This window comes from Tamandua tetradactyla, chromosome 4, assembly GCF_023851605.1.
Source record: "Tamandua tetradactyla isolate mTamTet1 chromosome 4, mTamTet1.pri, whole genome shotgun sequence".
NCBI lineage: Eukaryota > Metazoa > Chordata > Mammalia > Pilosa > Myrmecophagidae > Tamandua > Tamandua tetradactyla.
Window position 1 is genome coordinate 21,245,878 of NC_135330.1, and position 24,233 is coordinate 21,270,110.

General features: G+C 39.3%; 1 protein-coding gene and 1 non-coding gene across 6 annotated transcripts in view; both read right to left on the reverse strand.

Moving 5' to 3' along the window:
* Positions 1–5,032: 5,032 nt before the first annotated feature.
* Positions 5,033–24,233, reverse strand: part of ADCY10 (adenylate cyclase 10) — a 130,421-nt gene continuing 111,220 nt past the window's right edge. For 4 of the 5 annotated variants that reach the window (XM_077156883.1, XM_077156882.1, XM_077156881.1 and 1 more), the window contains 9 exons: positions 22,987–23,162; positions 20,325–20,481; positions 15,061–15,265; positions 14,886–14,982; positions 13,640–13,755; positions 12,605–12,722; positions 9,679–9,874; positions 6,039–6,227; positions 5,033–5,467 (listed from right to left, as the gene is read on the reverse strand). In XM_077156883.1, coding sequence (XP_077012998.1) covers positions 5,306–5,467; positions 6,039–6,227; positions 9,679–9,874; positions 12,605–12,722; positions 13,640–13,755; positions 14,886–14,982; positions 15,061–15,265; positions 20,325–20,481; positions 22,987–23,162 — 1,416 coding nt within the window. In that variant the 3' untranslated portion in view covers positions 5,033–5,305. Of the gene's footprint in view, positions 5,468–6,038; positions 6,228–9,678; positions 9,875–12,604; positions 12,723–13,639; positions 13,756–14,885; positions 14,983–15,060; positions 15,266–20,324; positions 20,482–22,986; positions 23,163–24,233 lie in introns of those variants that run through there. The other variant, XM_077156885.1, reaches the window with a different exon arrangement.
* On the reverse strand, positions 7,135–7,205 carry TRNAG-GCC (transfer RNA glycine (anticodon GCC)). Its single transcript has one exon. It is a non-coding gene; the product is annotated as a tRNA-Gly (tRNA).

Genomic DNA, 24,233 nt, shown 5'->3' on the forward strand with positions numbered 1-24,233 from the left:
GATGGCAATTTCAAACCCTCACCACTGTCTTCAAGCCCTCCATGCTAATATCATCTCTCCCCTTCCCGCTACACAAATATAGTTTGAACAATTATAACTCTCTCCCCATTGTCCTATCTGTATTCACAACCATCCTTTTTTCTATTGTAACCTCAGTAAAATAGGTTTTCCTTCCTCCTATCCAAGCTAACTCCCAAATCTTAGCTTTCAATCTAATTTCCCTCCTCTCCTTGTGGATCTTGGTTTTTCTAGTAACCTCTTTCTTGTCTTCATCTTCATCACCTCCTTTCTTACAGTCTCTCAGTGAATCATGTTGAAGTCTCTTTCATCTTGAAAACAAAAACCTTCCCTCAACCTTTGTACCCTCCAGTTATCCCCCTTGCATCTTCATTTCACCTCTAAGCTTCTTGAAAAATGATCTGGTTCTCAATGAAACATTTGATCACACCTAGGTTATTATTCAGTCCACAACATTCTATCATTTCCCCTTTTATTGCACTGCAACTTTCATGACTAAATTTACACCAATGACCTTATTCTCAAACCAAAATTACACTTTTCAATTATTTCTGTACCAGTGTGGGCCCCACCAAAACATAGAAGCTTCAATTATTTTCACGAAGAAAATTTAAAGAATTGTTAACTAGGTATTGAAAAACCAAAGGGCAGAAAAGACATGATAGAGGGAGCAACTGCAGGAAGAGCTACTACCCCTAGGGCTGTGAACAAAGTGCAGGGATTGGAATTTTTGAAATTTACAACATGGAAGAGGAGCCCTGTCATGGTTAGGGACAGGTGTCAACTTGGCCAAGTTGTGGTACCTGTTCATCTGATTGGGCAAGCGCTGGCCTGTCTGTTGCAATGAGGACATTTCATAGGATTAGGTCATGATCACGTTAGCTACATCCACAGCTGATTCCATTTGTAATCAGCCAAAGGGGAGTGTCTTCTGCAATTAGTGATGCTAAATGCAATCATGGGAAGCCTTTTAAGGAGGACTCAGAGGAGACAGGTTGCATTCCTGCTTTGGCTGGTGAGCCTCTCCTGTGGAGTTCATCCAGGCCATCCATCGGAGTCATCGGCTTCGCAGCCTGCCCTGTGGATTTTGGACTCTGCGTTCCTACAGTCACGTGAGACACTTTCATAAATTTTATATTTGCAAGTGTTCCCTGTTGATTCTGTTTCTCTAGAGAACCCTAACTAATACAAGCCCCATGAGGCTGAGACCCAGACCTCTGAGGAGGAGGAAACTTGCTAAGTACTGGAAGAACTGCAAACTGTTATCGACTGCTGTTCCTGGGGCAAGTCAATGCTGCCAGGCAAATAAGCCTTGCCAGAGTAGCGCTGACCAGAGCCAGAAGCAAAAACAGGAACAAGAAGCAGACTCCCTCTGGTGCCCCCTATTGGCAGAACCTGACAGAGAGCAGTTGGCAAAGCAGAAGTGGCTTTGCAGAGTCCCAGCTCCAGCATCACAGAGGAAGAGAAGGGTGGGTTAGAAGCTGAGGAACAATAGCTTAATAACTGGCACACTTTTCTTTGTTGATCACTTAATAGCGTTTAACATTTCTAACTACTCTCTTCTTTGAGCTGTCTTCTCCATTGGCTACCACCATACGACACATCTGATTGGTTTCCTCCAACTTCTCTGTCTGCCCCTTCTCAATCTTTTAGAGAACAAAGAACTCCCTTAAATGTCAGTGTCTCCAAGAGGATAGTCCACGTGCCTTTTCTCTGCTCACTCTATACACCCTCCCTGTGAAATCGCATTCATTCCCCTGGCATCTGCTACTTCTTACATATTATTGATCACCAAATCTTGCCCAAATCTCCCAACTCCAGGCATATAGACCCAACTACTTGTTAGTCATTCCCACCTGGATGCTGAAAATTAACCTTGAAATTCTTTAGTTGAAAGCCAAATTCAGGTCCCTCATGAGCAGGTTCTCATTAATAACAGATCTTTACATATAATCTGTGCTGAACTGTTAGTTTTCTGAATATGTCTTGCTCTTTCTCATCCCTTCATCTTTTCACTCTTTAGTTCTTCTACTTGAAATGCAACTCCCACTCAACTTTCTATGACTTTGGTTCAGGTATTCCTTTCTGTCCTTTCAATCTAAGCTTTTTTCATCTTTCTTGTTTTGTCTTCTCCGCAGGGATCTCCCTGAGGTCTGAAACTGGAGATTTTGCATTTCCAGCACCTAATACCATAGTCTGGCTGGTACATAGTATACTTAATGAATGTTTGTGGAATAAACTAATGAAAACTACCCATGACTGCGTATCACTGGCCTCCATACACCAGACCATTGCTCCATAGTGTATCCTTCAAGACTCTTTCACCACTCTCTCCCCAGTACCCCTCTCCACCCCCCGCCCCAAGTATGACTCATGGTAGGTGCTCACTAGTGTTTGTTTAACACCTAAAGCCTGGAGGAGTCTCGGGACTGCCCTCCTGGTCAACTCTATATGCAGCCAATGAGTAGCAGCAGGAGCAGAAGCCCAGTCAAAAGAGCAGGATCCAACCTGGACCGGAGGAGTCTTTACATCTTCTGCTGTGCAGTAGGGACTGACAATGAGGGCGGTGGCAGGGAAAGGACAAATTAGAATAGAATGGCTAGAGTTAAATGATAGATCTGTAGTAGTTTTCTTACCGGTACCCAAAGAACCAATTCCCACATGTTTTTTTCCAATTGTATTTCATAAAGACAGCATTATGTTGGAAATGTATTGTCTCCAGATTCTATCTTCAGTTAATGCAAACTGGCAACTAGAGGATGCTAGATTCTAACAGGAGTCTTAAAACTATTCCTACCTGAAGTTACAACAGGAAGACTTAATCTGGGGTATCGAGTAGTTAAAGAGAAGGGAAACATATAACCTGGGAGGGGAGCATGTAGTAGAGATCAAGGCCCTCTCTCAGAGAGAACTGCCAAAGGCCTAACTTCTTTGTCTGTCAGCATTTATACACATATTTTAGTTTATTTCTGCTTTCAGTTGTTAATAGCAGACCATATTGTGCCTCTAAGTTTCTTCTCTCTGCACCATCTGTTTTCTTTAAAGAAGTAAAACAAACTGCATAAGTACAAGGTAAGAGAACTTGTCAGCATACATGTGGTGGTATTAAATGCTAATTCTTATTCATCTCCTTTTGTATGCCAGGCAGCATTCTAAATTCTTTGCTCATATGAACACACGTAATGTCAAAAACAAACTCTATGAGGTAGGTACTTTATTTTTTTTTCCATTTACAAATGAGGAAATTTGACTTGGAATTATCTTCCAGTCAGTTGATGTGTCCACAGTAACTCAAAGAAATGGTTGCCAAAAGATGAGGGTGCAAAAGCTATTTTAATAGGACTCTTCTAGGTGGAACAAGGGAAGTGAAAGTTCCCTTCTTTTCCAGACTGGCCACGCTTTAACTCAGCTTAAAAAGAAATGGAGATAAATTTGAGTATATTCAGAGAAGTGTAACAGAATGCTTAAGGAATGCAAAATCGGGTTATTTTAGGAGTAGAAGGAACTAGAGATGTTTGGCCTGAAGAAGAGAAAACTCAAGAGAACCACAGGAGATATGTTCAAGGGTTGAAGGGATCCTAAGGAAGAAGGTTAAATTAATTTCTGTGTGATGTTAAAGGTAGAGCTAGGTCCACTTTATGTAAGCTAAAGAGAACTAGCATCTTCGGATGAACATAACCATTTAAGACAGAGGCTTAACCATTTTAAGAAGGGGCTGAGTTTCCTAATGGTCTGCAGAGTCCCAGACCAAGAGGCACCAGAGTAAAGTAGCATATGCTTAGGCAAGGGGAGAAGATTTCTGGGTTTGGGCCCCAGTTTAGCCACCTTCTAGCCAGATAACCTTAGGCACCTGCCATTCTCACCTCTTAGAGTTGCAGGGAGAAGATAAGACTGGGTCTCAAAACTCTTTGCAGTCTTAAAGAGTTGTACAAATGTAAGGAATTGTTATGAGTTAAGACATTGCTTATAATGATGGCTTAATAAAGAAACATTACTTAGTTTCAGAGTAATTACTTAGTATGAGTTTTGTTTGTGCCATGATTTCCACTGTGCTCTGTAAGCTTGGTACACACTTCTTTTGAAATTACAATGGAATGGGCTAAGTGAGGTTTACCAGATGTCCACTTCCTCTCCTGGATCTCTGAGCTGGCTGAGGTTGAGGACTGTGACCCTCGTGATGGGATCTCCAGAGATCATCAGTCCTTGGTATATGATAGTTAGCCAAAAAGTGTTGGTTGAATGCATTAATAAGTCAATGGATAAGACGGATTGTATACAAAATAATGAAGGAATTTCAACGATGGAACAAGTCTGCAGCTTCCAGGGTGACAACTTTGAAGAGAACCACACTTGAAGTTTAATATTTGATGTGTTTAAGTTTTAAATCAGTCATCCGTATAATCATACTATCTTTTTTTTTACTTGTACGACACTGTAATTTTTAATGCTTTTTCCGCTTCACTATCTTATTTGATACTCACAACCATGCAGTGAGTTCGTAGGAATCATGGATGCTTGTGGCCAAGCTCATGTGAGAACCTGATGCTCTGACTCCTAGACTGGTGCTGCTCCATCCTGTGAGAACAGCAGTCAGGGCTCTGTGGCTAACCAGGTGATACCGATTGGGACTATCCAGTCTCCTTTGTGGAATTCAGTTATATGTTATCAGGAGAAAAAATACACAGCCTTACTTTTACATCTGGGAAATGAAGATAAATCACAACACTTTCTTAAATATTGGGGGGGAAAAACTCTAAGCATATAAGAGTTACCAAGATAAAAAATTCCTAATATTTCAATTTTGAAAGAATGTATTTCCATAGATGTTTGATGTATGTGGTTAGAGGGGTTAGGACATCACCCTGGCTTTGGAAGCTGGCATCAAACACTACAAAAAAATCTTCTCTTTACAGACCTTGATGAAAGTTTGCTGCTACATGCAAAGGATTTAACAATTGGACATTTAAAAAATAAAAAATTTTAATTTTGATATATTAGAAATGTAATGGTTGTAACATGTACCGTCTTGACATTAAAGCTTTTCCATATGGTACGATTTTGCCTGAATTGAAATAAGCAGGCCAAGCTAAAAGGCAATTTGTGTAAAGGTGATTTATGTAAAATTGGGAGGAAGTGAAGCAGGACACTAGCAACCTTTTTGACCAATGTGTCTGGCTCTATAACTGAAACAAAAAATGTATTTAGGAACCTGGAGGACACAGGCTCCAGAGAAAGTTAATAATGGATAATAGCAAGATTTCACTAAAGTCTTTGTTTTCGTGAAATGTTAGAAAGGATTGTCCAGGATGTTAACTTTCATCAGGAATTTGTTTTTTTGGATGTCCAGTATGCTTACGTTGCCTGATGAGACTTTTTCCCACGATGGGAGACTTAAGACTGTTTGAAGCCATTGGTCTTCTGATGGCTCAGAGCTTGAGTACCACCATTCCTGAGAGGAAGCAAAGAGAACAAAGAATTCGTCAGTGCTCTTTGACATGTGTGATCAAGATGGTCCAATATCAGAAAGAGCAAAACATCCTAGAGCTTTTAAAATCATGTGAACCCATAGACAAATAATTTATTTTGCTACCTAAACAAATAGGATACTGATTTGTTTTTTTAAATTAGCACATAGATTGTAAACTCATTCACTTATTCAACAAAGATGGAGTATAAATACACTGTACTAGGTACTAAGTGTGGTGTTTGCCTCCTAACAGTTTATATTCTTGAGGAGAGGGGGAAATATGTGCACACTAAGGTACACAAAGTGGAAAGTTGTAAGAGCCACAGGAGAGGAGCAGAGACCATGCTAAAGGATATTTGGAAGGGGGAAGATTCCATGAGAATCTAAAGTCTCACCAACCTGAACTACGGACTTGTAACCCCTTTCAGTAAGCGTCCAGAAGGCTTGAGATAACCTTTTGTGCCTGGTGAAACCTAACCGGGCAGTAGACTTCTGGGGCTCCCTTAGAAGGGTGCACACCTCCCACCCCAGCTTGTTAGCTGGCGGCACATACTTTGCTCATGGTCAGCCAGCATTTCTCCAGCACATTTCCCTGGGTTTCAGAGAGCTTTAAGGCTGTGTTCAGGAAGAGGTCACAGTTTTGCCCATCACCCATTAATATACAGACATAGGCCATCAGGTGGTAGAGCCTTGGATAGAAGACAGGGCCAGTGGTGTTCTGAGCAACCAGACTTTCCAAGTTCTAGGAGAGAACAGTATATCAGAATTAGAAAGGGGTCCTTGACGGCCAAATTATTTCCTCCGTAGATGGAGGATCAAGGATATAAGCAATCAAGTGAGAAAATACAATGCAGAGATATATATAGGAAATAGTGGATATAAGATTACAGCTGTTTTCTGGAGTAGTCCCATAGTCAGACCCAGCCGGATATCCTCTTTAATTCTTTGCAAACACTTTTTTAAAAGACATTTTCATCTGATTTCAAATCAATATAAGTTAATTGTTGAAAACATAGGGAAAAAATTGAAAAGCACAAAAGGAAAATAAGAATCACACATAACCTTAGCACTTGGAAGGAAATATTTTAAATTTGGGGGTACATACTTTTCTACTTTTTATTGCCCTGCCAATTTCACACACACACACACACACACACGGTTGGGATCACACAGTGTAGTAACATTTTTCTTTTCATTTAATCTCATAAACATTATCTGATGACATGACACTTTGTATTAGGGCTCACAAATTTAAACACTGACAGGAGACAGGCAAACAAAAATAAAGAGGTTGATGTAGCATTATAGGAGGCAGAGGGGAGTGTGTCATACTGGAAAGGGCATGCCTGATCCAACTGTCAATCACTCCTCAATTCTAGCCAGATTGTTACCTTTCAGGAATGTGGATCTAGCATTGCCAGGTATTCCAGTATTTTAAAGTCAGAAATTCAGATTTCTATGGGAAATAGTCCAATGTTTAAATGAATGATTACTGACTTAGGCAAACTTTTTTTTTTTTTGTATGCTGTGTGGTGGAGGTCACATTTCATTCTTTTCCATGTGAATATTCCAGTATAGCAGCACTTTTTGTGGAATGTTTTTTGTTTGGTTCATTGGTTGGGTTTTTTTTTTTTTTTTTTTTTTTGGAGTGCATGGGCCGGGAATCGAACCCGGGTCTCCCACATGGCAGGCAAGAATTCTACCACTGAACTACCCGTGCACCACTAAACTTTTTTTTGATGGGCATATAGTTTTGTGGGGTTTTTTGTTTTTTGCTTTTGCCTTAGTTTTTCTTTTAACACTATCACCTGAGTTTAACCTCTTTCTAGGTAAATTTTTATTTACCATCAGATTATTTCCTTTGGATAATTGCTGGGAAGAGAATTGCCTGCCATGTGATGTGGATATTTTAAAAACATTTCTGCATATTGCCAGAATGCTCTCTTGAAAGTATATGAGATTCCTCCAAAGTATGAATGTGTCTTTTCTCATATCTTTGCTAATTTGATGGCCAATAAAAATGTCTTATTGTTTTATTGCATTCATTTCATTATTATGAAAATGGAATCTAAAACATTGAGCTTTCCTGACTAACCTGTTACATATCCAGTCCGTTGTTATTCATTCAACAAATTAAACATTTACTGTAGGCAAGGCATTGTTGTGTGTACTGTGAAAGATACAAAGTTTGATTTTTGAACTCGTTTGTATTCTTGTATTCTCTATACTCCTCCACATGGCTCACCCCATCCCTGGGCTCCCCGCCCCTACTCTCTTCTTGAATTCAAAAACATCACAAACTTCTTAGTGCAAAAACAGTGTTCTATTTATCTGTATTGTATTCCCAGTAGCAATTGTTGTATTTTTAACTTGAACTATCTTTGGGATGGGCAAGTTTTATCACCTTATTACTCATCAAATAAAGACATGCTTTCTTTTCATCACCAGCTAATTTATCTATCTGGATTTTCATACATTAGGTTGGACAGAAGTAAGGTATACCTTTATTAGTACTCAATTAATATTTAGAAGTGATAATGACAGCCAACTCATTTGTCATGTGCAATTGGTCTGGTATTTGAGGGGAGAAAGGATCTAAATTGTGTGTAAAGTGGTAAAAAAAAAACTATTTTTTTTTCTGAGCAACATGGAGTTAAGCATTTCTTAGATCCCTCATGAGTTTTTTATAACTTAAGCAAGAGACATTTACCCCACTGTCAAGTTATAGCATAAAAATAATGTTTTATATAACCAAGCTATTTCCATATCCTGAGAGCCAGTAGAAAGAACATTCTTTGAAAATCGGAGATATAAATACATGTTCTATGTCAAAGAGTACATACCTCCCAAATGCGGTGGTGACAGTGAACTTTTATGTTTTTATATGCAGTGATTTAAGTACGTTTCTGTGAACAAACTGCAGGAAGAGACCCTGAGACTGTGGGTGGGTATTAGAGTGGTAGTGACTGGGCTTCAACCTGGGAAAATTTAAGATTTTCACTTCTATAAAATGAGTGAAGAAAGATGTACCTCATAACAATGTTCAGAGGATTAAATGAGCTACCATAATTCACTGATCCCAAGACGCACTGTTTTTAAACACTTGAACATCCCTGAAATAGGGGTGTGTACCTTACCATGGTCAGCATCTGGCTTCTATCTACAACCTTAAAGAGCTTGCAGACAGTCTTCCCTGGATCCTTCAGGCAGGAACGCAACTTGGCTAAGACCTTGATATTTCCTTGTAAGCCCTAAGTGAAGAACCCAGCCAAACCTACCAACTTCTGACCTACCAAACTGTGAGATAATAAACAAGTATTGTTTTAACCTGTTACATTTGTGGTAATTTGTTATGCAGCAATAGGAAACTACCTATTTTAAGAGAACAAGGCAAACGAGCTGCCAAGCTGATGAGACCATGGGTTTATCCCTTCGTTCTCTTAGGGCGCTTACCTATGCTGGGCTGTAAGCTTTGGAGGCCAGGAATTAGGTCTAATTTGCTCATTCTTGTACCTAGTACCTGGTGTATAATGCACATCAGTTGAATATTTAAAATTATAAAAGAAAACCATTCGGGCTGTGTGCAAAGATTTATCTACCAGGATGTTTACCACAGCAATAGGAAAAAAAAATGCAGAAAATTTGTATCTAAAATAGTTTGACTATATAACCTAATAGGATATCCATAAGTTAGAAAATTATGCTGCCCGTTAAAAGTGGAATAGAAGACAATTTAACAACAGGAAATTATTCATAATATATTTTCATAGCAAATTACAATCCATATGTAGTATTATGCCATCTTTGTAAAGTTCATATGCTCATGTGCACACAGACACAGACACAGAGACACACACATACACAGAGAGAAACACCTGAAAGGCACTGTTTCGATATATAAATAGTAGTTATGTGGGCAGGACACAGTGGCTCAGCAGGTAGAGTTCTTGCTTGCTATGCCGGAGACCCAGGTTCGATTCCTGGTGCCTGCCCATGTGAAAAAAAAAAAAGTAGTTCTCTCTGATTAGTAAGATTATCAGCAATTTTTTTTTCTATTTTATTTTGGGGGGTGCCTTCAATAACTTCTATTATAAATGTATAAATTCTGTAATCAGAGAAAATAATTAGCACAGGCAATAGGCAGAAATCCATTTAAGGAGTGATTTATACTGTAAACTAGAGGAAGACCTCACCTTGAGTAGCTCGACTGCACTGTCCTGGGCAGTCTCAGATTGCTCTTCAATTTGTTTTTGAAGGTAGAGAACTTGCCCCTCCATATAACGACTGATGCCTTCACAGTAAAGTGCTGTCGGGGTTCTTCTTGGCACTAGATTTTTAGCTTGATTGAAATATATTTGAAATTTGTCCCATTTCTGAAGTCTAGCATACCTGCACCACCACAGAAGAATAAAAAAAAAAAAAGCAGTATCACCCTTGAAATAGGTCTCTCTGGATGTGCACATTCTGGAACCTGGGCTTCTGGAAGCCTGCCACCTGCCACCCCTCCCCACTCCATTCTCCCTAAAACAGGAGAAAATTATGTGATATGGAACAAGGAGAGAATAGACTACTTGAGAACAATCAGGTAGTAATAGCCACCATTTATTGAGCACATATTAAATGCCAGCCATTATGGACCATGCTTTTTTATGTATTCCTTAACCAACGCATGCAATCTTCCCAGCAACCATGTGAAGTAGATATGTTATCTCCCTTTTCTAAATGAGAAAAGTATTGGAGTGCAATACGTGGTCCAAGTTTATTAGCTGTTCCACAGCTGGGATTCAAACCCAAGTATTTCTGACCGGACAAACTGTGCTCTTAACTTTTAAACTGCTTCCTCAGTTAAGCCTCTGGGCAAAGAGGGTAGAGTTCATATTGAAGAAAATGGCCAATACCTGAAGCTGTATGGGCCACAGCTAAAAACAGAGGCAACAGCACTGCAACTCAAAACTAAGCAGGCTTACACTTTATAGGGCATAGGGGCTACATCACCAGTTAGTGCCATCATCCAACAAGCCCTGGATTGTTGGAAATGCACACTAAGAGGATAAAAAGATGTTAAACAGGGAAGAAGTGAGGCAAGTCCTTAAGACCAGGCTTCATAACAGCCTCTCAAATTGCTGCTCTCTTGAGAGAAGAGATAATATGTAATTTAGGCTCTCCACCTAGGATGTGGTAACTTCAGAATATCAAGGTTTCTCATTGAGTGGGAAATTCCTCTCATTTGAGTGCGTGTTCAATGTTGATAGATTCTGGACAATTGGTAATGATTGTTGAAAATCCTGGTGTATCTGAAATTAGGAAACACTGTCCACCCTCCTTATTTCAGATACTATTGACTTTCCACTGGGATATCTGGCACCAGTAAGTACTGGGTTATAGGAATATAATTTTCCCTAGGATAACTACTTTTTGGTTTGGGCACTGGCTTATTTTCTAAATTTGGTGAATTTGGGTCTTGGGCTGTGATAATCTTATGTGTTCTCTTAGTTCTTTGGACTTTTTAAAAAGTGAGGTATATCAGACACTAGAGCTAAAAATTCTGGGGTTTGAAGAAACTGATTCAACTCCAAAGAAACAGACTAGGCCAGTGCTTCTCAAAGTGTGGCCCAAGGGCTTAATAAGCATCAGTATCCCCTGGGTGCCCCTCAGAAATGCAGTTTCTCTGGCCCAACAAACTGAATTAAGCTGACACTGAGGGTGGGGCCAAGAGCCTCTGCCTTAACAACCTCTCCAGGTGTTCCTAATGACTGCTCAGGTTTGAGGAAGGAGCCTTGGTCTAGGCCACAGCTGTTCACAGAACCCTGCAGCTGAGACAGAGCAGAATCAGAAATTGGGAAGGATGATTTGGGGACTTTAGATTCCTTGAACCTACCTCACATGGGCAAGTTAATTTGACTTTAAATATTAATTTCTTTGGTCTTTAACAGGCAAGGATAATTAATTTGGGGGACTTTAAATTCTCTTAAGGGATTTTATAATGAGGGACTCTATATTTCAATCTGAAGCAGCTGTTTTGTGGCATTTTATTTTAGGAATATCTTCATATCCTCATTTAGTCTCATCACAAAATCTCTGATTGGACCATATTGGACAACATGGTTGTATATAATTTGAGATGGGAAACAGAATAAGGAGTGATTTTTAGCCTTGGGGATATCCATGGACGTAATTCTACTAAAGTTCTCTTTTAGCCCAATCCAGAACCTTCAGGGGCAAAATCAAAACCGCCCACCAACCGCCCCAAACAGTGGCGATGGAGAAACACATCCTAGTAAAGGAGGGAAGATGAATCTCCTGCTGACTGTGATCTCCTCCCTGAGGGGAATGGCCATCGTCACACAGTTAATGAGATAAAACCTTAAAGGGACTGACTGAACTTCAGGCTTAATGGGTTAATGGGGAATAGGGGCAGTAATACTTCACCCCCCGAAACTTCCTTCCACTTGAGGAAGCACGATTAGTACAAAGTGCCAAGTCTCTTGCCCTGTCTCACTCACTCCTCCGATAAGGAGTGACCTAGTTGATTGGAGACTTGGAGAGAGGGACTGGGCATGTGAGACTCTGCCCCTGCCTCTCCCGTACATCTTGAGAACCCATCCCGCACTTTTCTCTGCAGTGGGGTAGAAAGAAGCCTGCTTCTATGGGGGAGACCTACAGGTTTCCACAACTGCCTGCTGGTAAGTGGGAGCTCAATAACAGGAAGCTCACTTTCCTGCAGATATAAACCATATCCCCCAACATGCAGTTTATCAGCAATATTTTTCAATTTGATTTAGATCTTGGTGGGGGTGGGTAAGCAAGTGGAGCTATTTATTAGTCCTCTTCTCAAAGCCCAACACTCCTCAGAGGCAAGTAATATTTTCTCATTGATTCCTGTATTTCCATAATGTGATGTGTATGTTGCACTGAGACGTCATTGCTTCTGTGACCTTAGTTGAAGGTGATGAATGAGATGACCCCCAAGATGCCTGTCATGTGAATACCCTCTGATGCCTTTATACTATCTCAGGTATGAATTATAAATACACCTTAATAAAAAAAAATTCATAGAACTGTTTTCCAGGACTCAACATTATCACTTTGGGAATTCAGTGACATGCAGTACACCATTACCAGATAGCTATACACGAGTAAAGTCCCAGCAAGATGCCACTTTGGAACTTGAGGATTCTGTTGTCTTCATTTTGGCATATGAAGTCCAAACATTCTTCAAACGTCCTATAAAAAAAGCCTTAAAAAGACAGAAACAGGAGAGCTTTGCGGATGGGTGGGAGGTAGTCACCTTTCTAGCCTAACAGTTCCCGGTACAATTCAGTTTCCCTCTGCAGGGAGAGGCATTACTCTCTGATGACTCGATGAATGCGTAGGGTCCCCTGGGATGCAATGACCACATGACTTCACCGCCCTGTGCTTTGCTGTTTTGTGGAATGTTATGCATATATGATATAATTCCACAGTGTAATTCAGGCAGGAGTAGGGTTTAAATCAGCCCTTCCTAGGATGGCTCTCAGTGCAGCCTGGGGCTTCTGCATCTTTCCACCCATTTCCTCTCACTTTCTGGCCATCTTCTCTTGATGGCAGCAGTATCTGCAACCCCTTTCAAAATCATGGGTGAGGGGAAAAGTTCCCAGGTTGGACCCAGTAGTTTAATGTGTATATTGAGGGAAACTGAGGGCTGCCTACTTGGTGTAACTTCAAGATTACCAGGAAAGAACTTGTTTTCCAAATCACCTTTTCCAACAGCTACCAGTGCCTGGAACTCTAACCATTAGAAATCCAATCCTCCATTCTAAAGCATGAAGTCTTTAAGTATATCCTCCTAAAAATTAAATAGCTCTAGTAAAAGGCACATAGTAAGACATTATCAACTGCTAACATTTATTCATGTGCAAATTGATCTGACTACTTAACTTGCAGTTTATGCCCAACAAGTTCCTCCAGATTTAATTCTCCTCCTCACTGCTCCCTTATACTCTTCACTTTCCAGATGGCTCCTCAGCTCATAAGACAAGGCTCTTCCCCTCCTTAAGTCCTTTAAGTCCTCCCAGTTAGAAACCCAGTGGTCTCAAAGTCTCAGTCCTGACAGCCACCATACAACATCAGCACAGGTGATGATTTATTTCTTTTAAATTCCAAATCTAAGCTTACCCAAGTAAAGCATGATGTCCAGGCAGACAAAATAGAAAAAAGCCTTGCTGAAGATGTGATCTTCTGTTGCAGAAAGATCCCACAGCCACCCAAGCACCTGGATCAATTGCTTGTAACTATGGAAAGGAAAAGGTGGTGGAATTAAAAAGTGGTGGGATTCTCATGCTCATCTCAGTGAAAGTTAAAAGGTGCTGGCTCCAAAGTTCCAGGAGGTATAAGCAGTGGTAGCTAAACAGATGGCAGGCAGAAGGGGTTCTTGTGCAGGACTCTTTCTAGAATCTGGCTTCAGCACCATATCCTAGGAAGCCCTGTTGAGATACAGTGCCTTCTGGCGATGGGGACACTAACAAATTATACTACTCTCTCAGGCCCTGAGGAAATGACCTCCCTCACAGGACCCAAACAATTGTATGAATAGGAGGAGCATTAAAGGGGTTGGGAGGAGAAGATGAAATGTAGTCCTGGTCTAGTCTTGGTCTTGTCTAGTAATTCAGGACCAAATACAGTCCTTTAGACCTCAAAGCCACCCCAACTCAGGACTGTAACCTAAATCTCAACTTGGCTCCTTGTTTAAACTGTTCTTTCATAGGTCTGCTCTATCACGGTGACCACAATCAGGTCAACTTGACCTGAGGCTCTAATCCTGGCTGTTCAATTCCTGGGCATTTGCCTACCTGTGAGACTTTTCCCTTTCCCTCCACCTAGCAGTGGGGAAGACCTGATTCCGGTACTGGGCATGACTGCCTCGCTCCCCTGCGGTCACGGGCCTGATGGGCACACACACTTTCCTCTCTTGAAAGATCAGCCAAATTAGAGGTGATGCATGTGAAAGTTTTCCTTTTAAAAAAACAGTGGTATCCCAGCTGAATAATCTGCCTAGATGACAAAGATTCTATGTCTTATCAGCCCAGTATACTTATTCATATGAATGTTGACCATCTCCTTCCTTACTATTTTAGACAATGCCTCTTCACTTAAAAAATACATCTTCTAAAAATCAAGTGAACTCCTCTAATTACTTTCAAATTTTCATGTTACCCTGATTAAATACAGACCAAAAAAAAAAAAAAAAGAGGTTAAAAAACAAAACAGTGGAATCCAAAAGTAAAGGATGATTAATATCAGTTACACCATCTTATTATAAACTATATGACTATCCCCACCCCATCGCCATAATAAAGTGAGTCCAGAATATTCAATCTTGCTTCCTCCCCCTAATTTTGGAAAATGTTTTTAAGACAAATACCTGCTTTTCAAGAAGAGAGATTTACTAAGCCTGCAGAGGACCTGATAGTGTCTGTTGGGATTCCGGAGCAGTGCCCACATCTTATGGGCCCGAGAGCCTGGGAAGAAAACAATTCCAGTGTATTTCTGGACAATGCTTGTATCTTCACGTCCCTTACTGCCCAGCCAGCCCTTACCTAAATCAATGGCCAAGTCCAAGTGACCCATCACGAACTTGATAGAGCCCAGTGTATCTGCCACGTATGCCACGATTTCAACGCCCTCGCCTTTGAGGGGAAGGTGGAAGATCTGCTCCATGACCATAACTTCATACTTGAACCACATGCCCTTGTAGCCAGCCAGCTGGTGGTACAGTGAATAGTCTAGGTAGGCCTTAATGATCTGAAATGGCAGCATTGGAGAAGAAAAGGACCAAGACTGAAGCAGAATATCCAAAACAGAAAGCCCAGGGACATTATCTAGAGTCTGCCAATAAATATTTGTTTCTTTAGCTTGAGAAGGAGTGGGTCATTTGGCCAAAGTCGTGGGCTTAGATACAAAACAGATTGGGTTTCTGCCACCTCAGGGTAAGCTCAATGACTTCTCTTTCCCACAGAGTCCTTAGACAAAATATAAGAAATTTAATATTTATGAAAACTAAAATAGTCTCTATATATGGATATAGGATTACATAGCAAAAAGTGTGAAATGATGCACTTCAAAGTGCAAACAGTATTTAACTATTTATTGGCTATACTATCAGAGGCTTGAGGGAGAGGAAAAACTTGACTTTCTACTTTGTGCATTTCTGTAGTATTTTAATTTGTTATTGTGAGCATGTATTACTTTTGTAATCTAACAAAAAGAAGTTGTATTTGCTTTTTAAAAAATAAAAGACTAGTTGTAAATCTAATTTGGAAACTTGAAAGAAGTTATTTCCTCTCTAAAATGATGATTAAAGTTGTTTCTGAATATAAATGCTTTACAGAAGGGTGAGGAGAAAATAGTTCCTTTTAAAGAAGTAGTTCCTTATCAAAAGATAGAAAAGATGTAAATGCTTTGAAAAATAAAATAAAGATGAGAGAAACACAGAGTCTAATGATTGCAGTGGTAGGTGATGGGGCACTTGGGTGAGGGAGGCATTTTGGAGAAGGGGATTTTTTTTCCTTGAAATTCTTCAGATCACACAAAATAACCAAACACAGAAAGTCTGTGTTAAAGGAAGGTGCCTGGATTTAATTCAGGAGTTCCTATCTTCCTGGTTTGGAGCATGCTTCAGATATTATTACCAGAAGGGAAGCAGAGCCAGAAATAGTGGTAAAGGAGAGAGAATTGTTGGGTGAATGAAAAACTAAATGCTGCAAAAAAAGCCTAGGACTTCCTGGATTTGGGCCCAGAAAACTTGAGTCCAACTGCTTCCTTTTTATGGGGAATATAAAGGGGGTTATGGGGCTTGCCAGTGGTCATACCACCGTTAGGTGGAGTCCTGAAAACCATTCGTGGCCCTCAGTCTTATTCTTTCTATTATTCTGTTGAGTGCCTTATCTGTTTTAAATACCCGGCAGAGCACTGCCTCAGCTCTTCTGCCCTCAGCCGTAGCCAACTCGTTAACAAGTGTTAATGTACTACCTGCTCATTTCCCTTAATTCATTTTTTTCTTAAACTTATTTTAAAATACCTTCAAAATTACAGGACAGTTATTACAAAAATAATGCAAAACTCACACAGAACTCCAACACAACCACCCTCCAGATATCCAGATCCACCAATTTTAACTTTGCCCCATTTGCATATCTTCCTATCTATCCACCTATCCAGCCATTTCCCTTAAAATTTTTTAATAATTAATGACCCCAGAAGAAACACAGTCCTAATGTAATTTTATAAAGGAGTCAAGTCACTCCCTTTAGATGAGCTGGATTTAGTTTAATAGTATTTTTAAAGTTTTTATTGGGTAACGTATACCATTTCCCATTTTAATCACTTTCAAGTATACATTTCAGTAGTATTAATTACATTCACAGGGCTGTGCTACCGTCACCATCATCTATTATAGTTTAATAATTTGTCTTGTCTTTTAGAATTTTCCTCATCTAATCAAAGGCTTTCCAGTTCATGACCTAGGCCTTTAGTTCGCTAAAGGGTCCATGAGGGAGTCCATGAGGTCAAAGCTAACTTCATAATATCAAGGCATTATCTTGGACAAGAAAAAGAGTGAAAGCCCTTGAAAATGGGCACACAAAAAATTAGTGGGTGTCGTACTTAGCTCACCCATCAAAATCACCTCTGCCTTATGCTATCTTTGGGCTATTTAAAAATGAATAAGTGGTTTTAAACTTTTTCATTTTTAGTTTCTTATATAATGATATGTTCTTTGGGATACTCAATAATTATTCTTTCATTTTTATTGCAGTAACATGTATACAATTAAAAAAATTTCCATATTAACTGGTTTCATACGTACAATTGAGTGCTATTAATTGCATTCACAATATTGCAATTATCACCAAAATCTTTTTCTACTATTACCAAAAATTTTCATCACCCCCAAACATTTAACATCCTAAATCTTTAACAATATTGTTTGATTTGATACCAACTTAACTTCATCAACATACCCAAACTTATACATTAACTTATATGTTCTTATGTCCTGTTTCTCCTACCTTGCACGTTGTTCTGTCATCAATTACACCTTTGTTAACTTTGTGTACCCTACATCACAGATTTATAATTGCATTTATGCATTTGTATTTTAGATCAAGCAAGAGCTAAAAAGTAGAGTTACAATCTAAAAATACAATAGTAAAAATACAATATTTACCCACACCATTTTACTAGAGATCTTTATTTCTTCATAAGGATTCAAGCAACTGTCTAGGTTCCTTTCCTTTCAACCTGAAGAGCTCCCTTTAGCATTTCTTACAGAGCTGATCTATTGACGATGAACTCCCTCAGCTTTTGTTTATCTGGGAATGTCTTAATCTCCCCCTCATCTTGTTTTTTGGAATGGGCAGACTCCAGGAGTCAAACCCGGGTCTCCAGCATGGCCCCCTCATCTTTGAAAGACAGTTTGTTGGATATAGAATTCTTGGTTAGCAATTTTTTGCTATCAGCACTTTAAATACGTCAGTCATTGCTTTCTTGCCTCCGTGGTTTCTGATGAGAAATAGGCACTCTTTTCAGTCTTATTGAGGCTCCCTTGCACATGATGTATTGCTTCTCTCTTGTAGCTTTCAGAATACTCTCTCTGTCATTGGCATTTCACAGTTTGATTATAACATATAATATATGTCTTTGAGTTTATCCTATTTGGAATTTGTTGAGCTTCTTGGATGTGTATATTTGTATCTTTTGTTATATTGGGGAAGTTTTCGGTCATTATTTCTTCAAATATTCTTTCTTTCTGCTCCTTTCTCCTTTTCATCTCCTCCCAGAATTCCTACTATGCATATATTGGTATGCTTGATTGTATCCCTTAGGTTTCTTAGGTTCTGTTCATTTTTCTTCATTATTTTTCCTTTCTGCTCCTTAGACTGGATAATTTCAATTGTCCTATCTTCAGGTTTGCTGAGTCTTTTTTCTGCTAGCTCCCAGCTGCTGCTGAACTTCTCTAGGGAATTCTTTTTTTTTTTTTTTTTTTTTTCCACTTTAGATGCTGTGCTTTTCAGCTCCAGTATTTGTTTGGTTCTTTTAAAAATAATTTCTCTTTACTGAAATTCTCATTTTGTTCATAGATTGTTTTCCTGAGTCCTTTAGTGCTTTGTCCATGTTTTCCTTTGGTTATCTGAGCCTATTTAAGACAGTTTTTTAAAAATGCCTTTGTCTGGTATTCCTCTTTGATAGTTTCTTTTGCTTTATTTTATTCCGTTAAATGTGCCATTTTTCCTGTTTCTTTGTATCCTTGTGACTTTCTGTTGGATATTCAACTATTTTAACGGGTTAGCTTTAGAAGTCAGATTCTCCCCATTCTCCAGGGTTTGTTATTTTTGCCTTCTCATTGTTAAAGATGATAGTAATCTATTTATTTAGTGGTTTTTCCAAACTATTAATGCAAAACCTGATCCTAAAACTTGTATTCTGTTAGTGTTGTGACAGAAATGTTCTTGAAGGCTAGGAGCTAACAACAAAGAAGGAAGGTGAAGAAGGAAAGGCTTTTACCAGTCTTTTCAGATTGGCTTTGTGCTGGTACTCTCCTTCAGTGCTTAGTCAGCCTTACAATGAACTGAAAACACAGCCTGAGGCAAAGGCATAATGTCTGCTCAGGTCTTTTTCTGTGCATGTATCTTATCCTGTGATAAGACATAACCTTATCAATTCCCCTGTATAAAAAAAAGATACTTGGGCAGGCCACGGTGGCTCAGCAGGCAGAGTTCTCGCCTGCCATGCTGGAGACCTGGGTTCGATTCCTGGTACCTACCCATGCAAAAAAAGAAAAGATATTCCTAATGTGCCCCTCTTCCCCCAGAAAATTTGCAACCTTTTCTTCTAGTCAGGCACTATTGTTTGTCTCCTCTAGTAATCTTTTACCCCAGGCAGCTGTGGTTTGATTATTTCCTTATGTTATTTTAGTGACCCTGCCAACCACATCTATCCGTAGCAAGTTCTGGGACTGGTGAGGCAGAGACGAGTGCCCTGGATCAGTCCTTCAGGGTGCCACTAACAGATTGGTAGAAACATACTTAAAACCCCAATATATGCATAGGGTTATTCTGCTTCCTGTAGAACCCAGGGCCAAGAACCTGCACTAGAATTGTAGGCTGGTTCAGCACTGATCCAGGGAGAAGGTAGGGGAAGAGCCTGTAAAACACACAAGGCTTTCATTTATATATATATATAAATTATATATATATAAATATATACATTTGATGTATATATTTATATATATATTATATATATATAAATATATACATTTGATGTATATATGTTATATATATATTATATATATATAAATATATACATTTGATGTATATATATTATATATATATATTTTTTTTTTGCGTGAGCAGGCTCTGGGAATTGAACCTGGGTCTCCAACTCGTCAAGCAAGAATAGTTGCCACTGAGCCACCATCACATCGCCTAAGGCTTTCCTATTTTTAAGTTGCCTTTTTCTTGATTCAGCACTGCCCCAGTTACTGCAAACCTTGGAACAGTTTTCTAGAGCTTTGGTTGGTTTTGCCAAATTCTGCTGAGTTGTTTTATTTTTTTTTTAGTGTCGGCGGTGGGGTGGGGGGCAGACCCCTGGAGCTTCTCATTCTGTCATCTTGCTGAGATCCAATTTTTAAGGGTGTAAATGGTACTGAGACCAAAATGTTTGAGAACTGCTGGCCTAGGCAAAACAATCCAGCCAGGGAAGCTTCATTACATCCTTATGAGGTAGTGATTCCTGACTGGCTTTCAGTAGGCTTTTCCCTCCAAATGTGGTTCAGAAATTAAAAGCAGATATAAAAATAATGTACCTGGAAGTCATCTTGAGTTTCTAGTGCAGTATTCACTTGCATTGTAGCTGCCAGGTTGCTATAATACTTGTAGTGACAAAAATAATTTAAGCTATAGATCCGCCATAGTAAGGACAAGCAGGCAGTTTGTCGGTAAAGTTGTGCCAACCTCTTCTTCCTATTAAACACAAATGGAATATAGAAAGACGATAGTTACCATCATACTTCATGGGAGCTCAAGTGTATGATATTCTCACTATGTTCTTGGAAGTCAAGCCTGCCTCCATGATTGACTATAAAACCTATTAATTATTATAATTATAATTTTTTTCGGGGGGTGCATGGTCTGGAAATTGAGCTCGGGTCTCCCTCATGGAAGGAGAGCATTCCATCACTGAACCACCCATGCACGCTTAATTAATTTTTATGAAGCACATTTTTTCCATTATAAAATGGGGACAATAATACCTACTTTGTGATGATTAATTAAAATAATGTATGTAAAGCACCTGCCCCATAGTAGGAAATTGCTATCTAAATGGAAGCTATTTAGAAAGTACATTTATATCATTCATCACATTGTTTCTCAGGGTAAATCTGTAAGAAGGGCATCATTAACCCCATTTTATAGGTGGAGAATGTGAGACTCAGATAAGTTAAGTAATTAATTCAAAGTCAGACAATTAGAATGTAGTAGTTCCAGGACTCAAATCCTGGCTGCCCACATCAGTTTTATTCCAGCCCGGCCCTGTCCAGTGTATTATTTCCTCCATTGCTAATAGGAAATAGGTCTCAATTCAATAAAAGAAATGAGCATTTTTAATAATTCCATTCCAACAATGGAATCCAGTTTTGCAGGAGGTGAACATCCCATGCTGGAGGTATTCAAGGGGAGAATGGATGACCTTCCACTAAGAAGGTTTGTGTTCTCAGGTCCAACCTCAACAGGCTATTTAATTGATAATACAACCAAAAATCTTCCTTATTTGTGCTTTAAAAGGGAGCCTAAATGACATGGCTACAATATTAGGAATTTAACAAAACCAAGAAAGCAAAATATAATTAGAGATGCTAAAGAAGAATTCCAGGTACTTTTAATTTAGACATTAATGACATTGATTTTGTTGTGCAATTTAAAAAAAAAAAACTTCTAAGGAAACATGGATAGGATAAAATCCCTTTAAACATAAGAGAGTGTTCATGACAGCTATAGAAACTCTAACGTTAAATACAGTTTCTTATTGTCCTTAATTTTGAGATGAGAACTTTTTGATTGGTAATGTTTTAAGTCAACAATCCCAGTTTCTTCCTCTTCAATACTTTCCCCCCTTTTCCCCTTGTATAGGTACTTCTTGTTTCTTTTACAAAATGTGGTAGTAAACTATGATTGTCAGACTTACTAAATCAAAATATAGGATGCCCAGTACATTTTAAATTTCAAAACAATGAATAAGTTTTTAGTACGGTCTATAGTAAATATTGCATGAGACATAGATATATGGAAAAATTTTATTCCGTTTTCTTGTCTGAAATTTGAACTGAACGAAGTGTCCTATTTTATCTGGCTACCTTATATGTTAACCATCCTCCTACTCTGATATCTCAGTGAAATCTCTGCTAAACTTCTCCCTCCCTCCCTCCCCCCTGGAGTCTCTTGATACAGGAGGCAGATAGTCCCAAGGGTCTTCCTACAAAAGAGTACAGCTCTAGCTCATTTCCATCCCAGGATCCCCCACATTTAAGGGAATATTTTTAGGGAAGCTGGAGAAGGCAGTTTTGGTGGGGTTGCAAAACAGTTGCAGCAACTTGCTTATAGGAATCAATGTTTATATCTCAGGCAGAACCTGTAGGAGTATGACTACTAGCCTCTCCCAAGATAGAAGAGATGTCCTCTATCAGCTCTCCAGATTCCCCACTAGTGGCATCTCCCTTGGTATGAATTTCTAGATATGTGGAATATTTTTAAAAGTTTTTATTATGGAAAATCTCAAACATAGACATGGTAAAAGCATAATGAGCCCTCACCCATCTGACACCCAGCTTCAACAACTAAAATTCTTACTTCATTTGCCCTTCTAGCTATCAACATTCTTATTTCATTTACTCCTCCACCCACTCTGCATTATTTTTTTTTTATGGTTCTTTTATAGTTAAAATTTACATGTATTGAAATCCACAAATCTTAGCAGTAAAATCTAAATGGATGAATACCCTCACATTCCTACTGAGATACCTAACTAGGTGGGCAGTTTTGTCCTTTAACAGATGTCTTCAGAACCTGTTATTTTTCTTTTGGGTAGGGACAATACCCAGCATCTTAGCACTGAATGGGAGACAGCTTGAGACTGAGGTTCCGGGCATGGTAATGTAGCTTCCAATTGCAAAATGGATGGCTGCAAGGGTCAGTGGGGAAGGTGAGGACAAAGGGGTGACTGGAGATCATCTTGCAAAGGATCCCTTATGCTTTGTCAGCTGAACTCCCTTTGGTAAAAGCTGCCTGTGAGGGACTCTGGGACAATCCAGCCCTAGCCTGGGAGCACCTTCCATACTCACCCTCATCCCTTACCAGTTAGAGGTCAGAGCTAAGCAGGAGTCTGGTGGCTTACTGTGGGAGTCATGTGTAGATCACTTTCTTCTGGGGAAAGGGATGAGACACTCAGTTCTCCCCAGTTTTGTTCCTTACCCTGGAGGTGAGCTCCTTGGGGTCTGCTGATTTACATTATGAAACTTTCTATTTTTCTCAACATGGGTCTTGAGAAACAGGGAGATTAAGTCATAAGGAAAGATTCGGTTAAGGAGCTTCAGTGCCTTCCTCAGCATCTTCTTGGCAATCACCATCTGGCCCATGTTGAAACAGATCTACAGGAAGATGGAAGGAGAAGAGAGAAAAGAGGAAAAGCAATGATTCTGGATTTGGTTGGTAATGTTCCAATAATACATGTTTTTGGAATTCCTGTTTTAAAAGGCAACTGTGGTCCAGGAATAAAATTTTGTGAGGAGGACTGTTCTTCCTTTTTAATCAGTTTCTTAATAATTAAACACAGCTACTATCCACCTGTATTCTAAGAAGCTTAGATGATTGTGGAAAATGAAGATTCTTAGACCCCATGCCAGATTTACAAAGTTGGATCTCTGTGAGTAGAGTTCGGGGAAAATGCATTTTCATATATTCCCCAAATGAGTCTAAGGCCTTTTCAAGTTTGAGAAATACTAGTGTAGGGGGTAAGCCCCTCACACCTGGCAATGAACTTCCAGACTATTCTATGCCTGTCCCAACAGAAAGGGTCACCCTTATATATGATCGTAAGGCTGTGATTCCTGAGACTAGGAGAGAACTTTCTCTTACCTGTCTCTGAAATATTTCTCTCACTTCTCACCAAGGTCTGAAAAATTCCTCCTAAAAATCTCTTCATTCCTTTAAATCAAACTTTGTTTCCTCCTCCCAATCCCATGCAAATGCCTTGAAGGATAAGTGGTAATCAAGAACATTTGAGCAGAGTGACAGAGCAAGACTGAGAGATAGGCAGCTGAGAAAACCAGGGAAGCTTCTCTCACAATTTTGCTTTGTGTCAGAAGTTAACAATGGCAATTTGCATATATAATATTATTTCCTCACAAATCAGGACTGAGCAAACTTTCCATGCTACTTCACACAGTTGCCGTGTTATCTCCTTAGGGCAGGGGTCCAGAGAGGACATGAAAGAAGGAAAAGCCCTTTTTTTTGTCACGGGAAATTCCTGGAGGACTTTGAAGGTGCCTCTTCTCCTTAGCTGGGTATTTCTATTTTTTTTTTTTTAATATCTTCATTGACAAATCTTCGCACAAATATATTCCATGCAAGGTATACAATCAATGTCTCACAATATCGTCACATAGTTGTGTATTCATTCCCATGATCATTTCTTCGCTGGGTATTGCTGACTCTCTTTA